The 9,764-nt window shown below is 45.7% G+C and overlaps 1 protein-coding gene across 1 annotated transcript; it reads left to right on the top strand.

The window, feature by feature from the left end:
- Window positions 1-8,884, top strand: LOC307224291 (alcohol dehydrogenase class-3). Its single transcript, XM_079991039.1, has 9 exons — window positions 1-161; window positions 2,316-2,417; window positions 2,719-2,860; window positions 3,122-3,209; window positions 3,823-4,042; window positions 5,987-6,247; window positions 6,813-6,948; window positions 7,887-8,025; window positions 8,526-8,884. The coding sequence occupies exons 1-9, from the start codon at window positions 150-152 to the stop codon at window positions 8,554-8,556; spliced, it is 1,131 nt and encodes a 376-aa protein (XP_079847165.1). The 5' UTR covers window positions 1-149; the 3' UTR covers window positions 8,557-8,884.
- Window positions 8,885-9,764: the final 880 nt, after the last annotated feature.

The raw sequence follows: 9,764 nt of genomic DNA, 5'->3' as shown, positions 1-9,764 counted from the left end.
GCGAGACGAGGGAGCAGCGCCCTATTTCCTCGGCCCGCCCCTGCTTGGAGGGCGGCTCTCGAAGGAGCGCGCATGCCCCCAAGTCGCTCGGCAGCTGCTTCGCGGACGGCGAGAAAGGAGCACTTGCAGGCGGCGGAGCAGCGCGGCCGATGGCGAGCGGGGTAAGTGGGAGCCGTCGAACATTCCCCGGGGAAGCAGCGCGGGCGCCTTTCCCCTCCTGCGGGTGCAAAGGAAACGGGAGGCGACGCGGCACCGCGGAAGAACGCGCCGCTGCTCTTTCGTCTGCGCTCGGTGGGGCTTCCTCCCAGGGAAGCGCGCAGGATTGCAAGCCCACGTCTGAACTTGGAAAGCTTCCGAGTCGAGGTCAATTTAGGGGTCTGGGGGGGAGAGCCTTTTGCAACGGGCGAGCAAAGGCGTCGCTAGGCTCCCGGGCGCCCTTTGCGTTTTCGTTGCTTCCGACGAGGCGCCGGCAGAAAGGCACCAGCTTGGAGGTCGCGCCCCAGTGCGCACTCTACTCGGAAGTAAGCTCCACTTAAGTCAACATGCAGAGGGGCGCCCCAGGGAAATTCGTCAAGATGGGACAGAAACGCAGGGGAAAGCGGACTGGCACAGATTAACCGCTAGGGCTCCGGCGGCGGCCCATACTATTGTCCGGATTCCTTTAGCCTACATAAATTATAAAACTAGTGCTTGCGTTGCTCTTACGCTACACATATAATATACAGTGGTACCTCGGGTTACATACGCTTCAGGTTACATATGCTTCAGGTCACACACTCCACTAAGCCAGAAATAGTGCTTCAGATTAAGAACTTTGCTTCAGGTTGAGAACAGAAATCATGTTCCAGCAGCAGGAGGCCCCATTAGCTAAAGTGGTGCTTCAGGTTAAGAACAGTTTCAGGTTAAGAACGGACCTCCGGAACAAATTAAGTACTTAACCTGAGGTACCACTGTACCAGGTTCTAACTAATACCTCCTATAAAAACTTCATTTTGACTCTTATTTCCAAAACCCTTTTATGCAAAATATGTAAATCATTTACTAATACCTTTTCCATATTTCACTCTTAAACTTGAAATTCCCTAACTGAAGGGGAAATTGAAGAATGCAAATATTTTACTTGGCATATGATCTTTGTGAACTTTGCTCTGTGAGAAACTAACCAGTTTTAGGGCTGGTTAAATTTTCTGTGACTGGTCCCTTGGCATACACACACATTAACCTTATTTTAAGCAGGAACACTACTGCTACAGTTTTTACTTACTTTTTCTATTACAAAAGTGTACAATATGGATATACAATAAATACAAGTTAAAATATCCATGGCAGTAGTGTTTGTGCTTAATAAGAGGTTGTCACTGAAGGAATGAACAAGTTGTATAACAAGTTCATTTTCTCTTCTTTCACTCTTAATTGGTTAATTAGGACATTGCAGCCATGCAGCACTGGTCAAATAGCATGTGTTTCTTTTCAGTGACACTGGGAGTTTGTATATCTGTCGCTATTTTGCATAGAGGATTTGGACACACTAATAATAGGAGTCATTATCAGTTTTATCTTTACCTTTTTAGAAACAAATGCTAAGAATTGAATTGCATTATATAAATTATATTAAGAAAAACCAATAGGTTGCCTCATAATACTTGCCCAGTATGTAGTTGCCGTCTGCTGTAGGTGATAAACTGTACCAACCACTTCCATTTGTAGCAAACAGGATTATGTTCAATAATCACCAAGTTACATGGAGTTGATTTCTATCGGGTTAGTAACTTGATGTAGTTTTCACTTATTGTTCAAACATATTGAGGAGGTAGACCTTCTCATCACCTCATTTGCCTGGGTATTTGCAGGAATTTTTCCTGGGAGGGGCGAGAGAAACAAGGTAAAAAATGGAAGGCCTATTGCTTCATGGAAATGAGAGGAACTGTGCCTGTATATTTTGCCTCATCTCTCAGGTTCTACAGATGCTAGAATTGTTTGACCTTTCATAGACCATAGCTTTTGCGCTCGCATTTTTAAACTGATTTTATTTTCATGTGAGCCACTGAGATAACTTTTTTAGCCATGGGGCAGCCTGTAAATGATGCAAGTAAACAAATAGGGTGCCCCCACCATCACCAATACCTACACAACCAGCTCTCAGAGCTGTTTGACAATCTGTTAACCAACAAAGGTCCAGTTTGAGCTCCCCCAGTTCTGACAGGGTGTCATCTCCGAAGCATCTGTAGTGTATGATTTCAGTCTTTAAGGAAGGAAGCTCATTGTACAAGCTTGCTGTGCAATGTCATAAGGCACTCTTTCTATTTCTTATTTAGGTTATCAAATGCAAGGCAGCTGTTGCCTGGGAAGCGGGTAAACCACTGTCCATTGAGGAGGTGGAAGTTGGACCACCTAAAGCTCATGAAGTTCGTATCAAGGTAATGAAATAGTTGCTACATTGCTTGCCCTAAACCATTAGGGACTAGAATATTTGACCCAGAGGCATAGCTAGCTGCTTGGGCACCCTGGTGGGTAGGGAGCTTCCATGCAGTTCACCACTGTAGGGCAGTTGAGGGGGAAGCACAGGTGCAAGACCCACGCTGCCATTTTGGGCAGCGCAGTGCTTGCCTGCAGTCTGCCTGCTGCCTCTCCCTCAGTTGCCCTACAACTCCAGTGCCCTGAAAACACAATGCCTGTCGAATAACCTGCTGAATCTGATTGTTCTTCATGACTTTGTAGATCATTGCCACTGCTGTTTGTCACACGGATGCTTATACTCTAAGTGGTGCTGACCCTGAAGGGAGTTTTCCTGTTATCCTGGGTCATGAAGGAGCAGGGATTGTGGAGAGTGTTGGGGAAGGAGTGACCAAATTCAAACCAGGTAAGGGGATTCTGCTAAAGATGCAAGGACCCTAATGCTCATCGTAGTTCGGCCAACCCTTCAGCAGAAATATTTCCATTGCTTTGCATCTGAAGTTGCTTTGGAACAATTTGGGAGTACAAAACATGCCACTTGTATAAAAGTATTAGTATGTCATGCTCTAATGGAACATCTAGTTTTAACACACTGTGCTTTTTATCAGTTAAGAGTGTTGGAAACATTTATTTTTTAAAGTAAAAAAAAACTCTTTGTATTTTCCAGGAGACACAGTAATCCCTTTGTACATCCCACAATGTGGAGAATGCAAGTTTTGTTTAAACCCTAAAACTAATCTCTGCCAGAAAATAAGGTTGGTTTTCTTCTCCCCTGCTTCCCCCTCCCCCATCTTTTCCTTTGTCATACAGAGCACGGACTTCAGTGCCAGGGGTTCACAAATGCAGCAGCCAGATGGCCAAAAGCACACACTAATTTCTGTGTGATCGCCAGCTACCAGTTGCCCAGAACAAAGTGCAAATTATTTAAGCTTCGCAAATTCTTTCCAAATTCTTTGAGCTTTGCAGAGATCTTGGCATCTGAAGAAGCCTCTTGCTTTGTGTAGCATGACAGAGACTGTATCCCTTTCTCAACTTCTCTGGCACATAGGCAGAAACCTAATAAGGTGTGGCAGATCTCCCCATTTGGCCTGCAAGGTCATTTTGGCCAAACCACACCCACCTGCTTTACATGTGATTCCACATGTGGCATTGGAAAGACCTGGCTCAGCCAAGAGTGTGTGTAGGCACCATAAAGCAGCAGCAATCAGCTGGTTGTCAAGTCTTGCAAAGCACCCTAAAGTGTAACTATATTCTGGTTGGCTTAATAAAGGTATGGCCCCAATATGATTTTTTTGATGGGCCTGTTGCCTTTTGGTGTGACCATACATGCCCTCTAAGCAACACGTCTGTTCTGATTTTATTCTGCAGAGTCACCCAAGGAAAAGGAGTGATGCCTGATGGTACCAGTAGGTTCACGTGTAAAGGAAAACAGGTTCTCCACTTCATGGGGACAAGCACTTTCTCAGAGTACACCATTGTTGCAGACATTTCTCTGGCGAAAATAGATGCTTCTGCTCCCTTGGACAAAGTCTGCTTGCTGGGATGTGGGGTTTCTACTGGCTATGGAGCAGCCTTGAACACTGCAAAGGTTGGGGTCCTTGACTTCCTGTTGATTTTTTTCTGACTCCTGAGCACAGAGTAGAGTTTAATAATAATAATAATAATAATAATAATAATAATAATTTATTATTTATACCCCACCCATCTGGCTGGGTTTCCCCAGCCACTCTAGGCGGCTTCCAACTGAATATTAGAAACAATACAGCATCAGACATTAAAAACTTCCCTAAACAGGGCCACCTTCAGTTGGATTTTAAAAGTAAAATAGTTGTTTATTGCCTTGACATTTGCTGGGAGGGCATTCCACAGGGCAGGCGCCTCTACCGAGAAGGCCCTCTGCCTGGTTCCTTGTAACCTCACTTCTCGCAGCAAGGAAACCGCCAGAAGGCCCTCAGCACTGGACCTCAGTGTCTGGGCTGGGTGATGGGGGTGAAGACGCTCCTTCAGGTATACTGGACCGAGGCTGTTTAGGGCTTTAAAGGTCAGCACCAACTCTTTGAATTGTGCTCGGAAACGTACTGGGAGCCTATGAAGATCTTTCAGGACCTGTGTTATATGGTCTCGGCGGCCACTCCCAGCCATATAATCCACACACAACAGAGAAAATATAGTAGAGGAAGTTACAGCCCTCCCGCCCCCCCCCCCCATACCCGAGCTGTGGCTCCACATCCCTGTCCTGGAAGTGAGAAGCACAGCTTGTTTAAACAGGAGTTAAGTTAAACCTTTGGAGGTACAGTATAACTTTGCTGGGGTGCTGATGAACTGCCTTTCACCTCCATGCCATTGCTGCTTCTGCCACTCCTTCCAGTGCAAACAGCTCATAAAACAAATTAAGAGGCAGAACCTTCCCTTAAACCTAATCCCCCCCGCCCCCTTGGGAGACTTCATTGGGGAAGAAAAGGCTTTTGGCCCTCATCTGCTCACTTGCACCAGTTTGGCAGAGACCACTGTTAGTAACAGTTGCTTGCAATTGTGAGTTGGGTCTGATCAGCTGACCATCAGGGCTTGCAAAGCACTGTGCGCAGGGCAGTTAATTCGCTGTGTCAGCATGCCCCCATTCAGCCCACTGATGGCTTTACTTGCCCCACATCTGACAGCTGGTGGGTATAGAATCATACAATTGTAAAGTTGGAAAGGACCATGAGGGTCACCTAGTCCAACAGGAACCTTTTGCCCAATGTGGGGCTCAAACCTTTTGCCCAATGTGGGGCTCAAACCCACAGACCTTGCATGCCTAATTAAGCCCGTGGGGCTGGAGATCCAACCAGTGAGTTAGGAGAGCCAGTGTCATGGACTGGCAGGGCTCAGAAGAGTGTGTGGCAGAGGCTAGGGGAATGACCCAGAAGAGTGGACCAGTGATTTATGGGGTTTGGCGCAGTCCACAAGGCCAGGGGAAGTTGGGGAGTCGGGGCAGTTCAAGGCGAAGGCAGGTGTGTGGGAAGAAGGTACAGCTCAGGTGAAAGACAGGTCAGTAGACTCCCCACCTTCTCCCACCCTGCCGTCCCCTAGAACCAGGAGGGGCTTGAAAAGGGAAGAGCAGCAGTGACTTCCATGCAGAAGAAGTCTCAGATTGTGGCTATGCAATCCGTCAAGAGGAGGGTATATAAGCTGGAGGAGAGGCCCCACTGTTGCTGCAGCTGCTCTATAGGGCTCAGACCTGTGGACTGCTGCTTAGAGGCTACAAGTGTGTGAGAATGTGTATCCAGAGCTCTGGGGAAGCTGCTGTATTTCTCTAGCCAATAAAGAGTTAACTATCTGACATGTGTCTTCCTTATCTGAGATGGGCAGCGACAGCAAGCAATGATTTTAGCTTGTGTTACTAGTTCAAAGTAGGATGGCTGTTAATTCTAAGAGCAGACTTAACTCAGCTCAATGAGCCATTTGCAAGAGCCTGGTTTATTGCAGCAGATAGAGCTGTTATTTTTTCGGTGTTAAGAACTGTTCTCCTTCAAGTGAGTGTTCTTTCTTTCAGGTGGAGCCTGGCTCTACTTGTGCGGTCTTTGGCTTGGGTGGAGTTGGACTAGCAGTAATCATGGGCTGCAAGGTGGCAGGTGCATCCCGGATCATCGGGATTGACCTCAACAAGGACAAATTTGCAAAAGCCAAGGAATTTGGGGCCACAGAGTGCATCAGCCCCAAGGACTTCGAGAAGCCCATTCAGGAGGTCCTGGTGGAGTTGACGGATGGAGGAGTAGATTACTCATTTGAGTGCATCGGTAACGTTGGTGTCATGGTAAGTGTGTCTGTCCCATAGGTAGCACCCTAGGGTGAGCGGAGCCTGGAATGTGGCGGGGGGGGGGCATGGATGGGAGCCATGGCATAATGAAAGTCATCAGAAATGTCTGGTGAAGGCCTGTTTTATCTAGTCAGACCAGCATCCATCAACGCCATCTCCAGAACTGGGAAGCCTCTACCAGTACTCTGTGCTGATCTGCAGCCATGAAGGTTGCATTTAGATGCCATAGCCAATATCCATAGCCAGTTCTGGATTTGCATCTCTAAATATTTGCCACTGGTGCTCTCTTGAGCAGCCTACCAATCATTCCTTCTAAATATACTGTTTCCTGGAGCATCTCTCCAGGAACATTAGAAGCTGCCTTATCCCAAGTCAGACCACTGGTCCAACAAGCTCTGCATTGTTTACCTTGGCAGCAGCTCTTTCCCATCTGGTACCTGAAGATGCTAGGACTGAACCTGGGATTGTCTGCACTTGCTCTGCTACTGAACTATGCTTCTCTTCCACCCATCCACTTCTTTTATTTGTATCACTTGCTCCTCCTTTCTTTCATGTCCCACAGAGAGCAGCCTTGGAAGCATGCCACAAAGGTTGGGGAGTGAGTGTCATAGTTGGTGTTGCTGCTTCCGGTCAAGAAATTGCCACCCGTCCATTCCAGCTAGTCACTGGACGAACATGGAAAGGGACTGCCTTTGGAGGTATAACTTTGCTGGGGTGCTGATGAACCTGTCTTACATAGGGAAGTCACAATATGTTCTTGTGCATGTGTGCATTTCTGCACAGGAAATGGACAACTGTTAATGAATCTCATGAACCTTAAAAGGCTAGCAAACTTGTGGCATAACCCTTCCATGTATACATCAGGACATTAAGAGAGGACATCAAAATTGCAAGAGACATGTGTTCCAGTCTTATACTCCAATCCAAAACAGGATATCCCGTTTCTAAAAGCATACATTGCACTTGCCCATGTAGACTTTCTACTTAGAAAAAGCCTAGAGGAGATTCCACAGTTTTTCTTAATGCAATACATTCCTAAGTATCTTCTGGATGATCATCTTCATTAGTAAAGGGCATCTTTAAATTATACACACAGTCGTACCTTGGTTTTCAAAGAGCTTAGTTCACAAACAACTTGGAACTCGAACGTCGCAAATCCGGAAGTAGGTGTTCTGGTTTGCAAACCTGAAAGTCAAACGTCTGACTCTTACAAGAGAGCATTCCTGTCTGCTGCGATTTTAACGCAAGTAGCTTGTTACTGCCCTGCAACTTTCAGGTAGTCAGTTCAGTATTGTGCACAGACAATCCCAAGGCTGCACCATAGGGTGCTGAACCTGTGGTCTCCCAAATTTTGCTGCACTGCAACTCCAGTCTTTCTTGACCATTGGCCATGCCAGCAACATCTGGAAGGCTCCAGGTTTCTTACTGCTGCTGCAGCCACATTACAAATGCAGTAATATAGCATGCCAAGGATAGCCAAGAGACAACTCTCCCTTTCTAGCTTAGAGGAGTTTTCTTTCAGGCTTGCATCATTAAGATTTCCTTGTCTGGCACAGATACTACTGTTGTAACGCTGCTTCATCCATCTTGCTGTATCACATCACATTTGGTACACAATAATTTCATTTTCTAACAGGTTGGAAGAGTGTAGAGAGTGTTCCGAAGCTGGTAGCAGAATACATGTCCAAAAAGATAAAAGTGGATGAATTTGTGACTCACACTTTACCGTTTAACAAAATTAATGAGGCCTTTGAACTCATGCATGCTGGAAAGAGGTAGGTACTGTCTGCTGTTTGTCAACAAGTTTACTTTTTATATATTGTGTGCTGGGACAGATTTTAGAATGACAACATCACTGACAGCACAATCTCATATATGTCTACTCAGAAGTTACCTTTTAGTTACCTAAATTGTATGTTTTTTGGGACAGGAGGGTGCATATTTTTTGTAAAAGCAACCATTGAGAAAGATTTCTCTCTTTTTCCTTGGCAAGTGTCTCTCTCCCTTTATCCTGCCAACATAGAGTAGTCTTCTTTTCCTCAAAACAACCCTGTGATGTTTTGTTGTAGTGGCTGCCCCAGTGCCCCCATGATCATCAGGAGTGAATAGCGTCTCTCCTACTCAAAGCCTTGCCCATAGGATCAGTGTGACCAATGGTGGCACCATGTTGCAGAAGGCTGCATGATACCGTGCCAGTTTTCTTAAATAAGATCAAATCAAGTTTGACAGCACAAATCAAATTCATGATCTCAGCTCTTTGCTTTAACTCTTGCAGCATCCGAAGTGTCCTGAAGTTTCAAGCCTGAAGAAAACTTCCACCGCAGTTCAACTCGGTGCAACAGTAATTCAGGAGGCGTTGGTCAAAAATGATTTAGGAAAAGCTGTTCCAGTTAGAAGCATCACCTGCTCTTGACAATGTGAAGAAGAAAACGCTGATCTTAGACACATCTAATATCTGTTCATGTCTTACTGTACCACTAAGTGCCAGAAATCTCTGCGGTTAAACAGTTTATTGACTGCTGTTAGACTGATCTCAAGTACAATCAGTGTCTTTTTGTTCTAAAATATCCTGCAATTGAGAGGTATTAACCCAAGTAGAAGAATTATGATTAAAACCTTTTTCTTACGTAGGCATACAGCTGCGTTGTCCCCTTTTCTTAAATGAATTCGGGTTATGGCATGCAAGTTTGGAGGGTGTTATTTCACACCTGGACTGAATCAGTGGAGAGCGGGAAAGGCATGCTACAAAAAAATAAATAAATGTTCTCTTGTTGTAGGTCAGGACATGTCAAGGGTTTTGTTTTAGATGAAACAGATGAGCTTTTGCCAGCTTACAAAAGCTAGTGTTTGCAGGTCTGTGGCTAAGATGCTTTCAAACTTGGGGCCAAATGGGTTATGCAGGGGGCCAGGTGCACCCCCTCCCCGAAATAGCAGGTGGCAGGAGCTCCAGAGCGGACTCCCATTTGCCCCACTAGCTTACTTTTTTTAAAAAAATGCAGCTATGATGTCATATTGAAAAAGCACGTGAACCAGAGTGGCTACAACTCTCATAATAGGTATAGTTGATGGTTTCAATTTCAAATCTGGCTTCTTGTAAAGCAGTTGCTATGACATCATCCACTGCAATTTGAGAACTTCAGTCTACGAGGATGGAATATTGACAGGAGAAATGGACTCTGATCTGGGCTACTTCAGCTGCGTACTCTGTCTTATCAAAAACTTCTGGAAAAGGCCCTGCAGCAAGAAGTCCCCCATTCTGCAGAATCCAGTATCCAAAACAGGCTCGTCCCTGAGCATAGCAAAGTAAAGGCAGGCAAGTTTAGCAGCACCCTCTTTAAAAATGCCAGGCTTCCCATTTATTGGACTAATACTAGCACAATATATGGGGAGGGTTTAATACACCCCCCCATGCAGTAACTCCTGCTAACTCCTTTTAAGCTTTGAAAAAAGACTGTTCTACTTGCATCTCATCCTATTCCCCCCCCCCCCTTTTGCAAGGGTGGTAAATTAATCT

Source organism: Podarcis cretensis (genome assembly GCF_951804945.1).
Source record: "Podarcis cretensis genome assembly, chromosome: 9".
NCBI lineage: Eukaryota > Metazoa > Chordata > Lepidosauria > Squamata > Lacertidae > Podarcis > Podarcis cretensis.
The sequence above is the reverse complement of the archived record's forward strand: the minus strand, read 5'-3'. Positions and strand labels throughout refer to the sequence as shown.

Bases quoted from the DNA above. Each gene is read 5' to 3' on its own strand.
- LOC307224291 (XM_079991039.1), top strand. The intron at 2,418-2,718 runs GTAATGAAATAG...ATGACTTTGTAG, and splicing joins CTCATGAAGTTCGTATCAAG to ATCATTGCCACTGCTGTTTG. The intron at 2,861-3,121 runs GTAAGGGGATTC...TGTATTTTCCAG, and splicing joins AGTGACCAAATTCAAACCAG to GAGACACAGTAATCCCTTTG.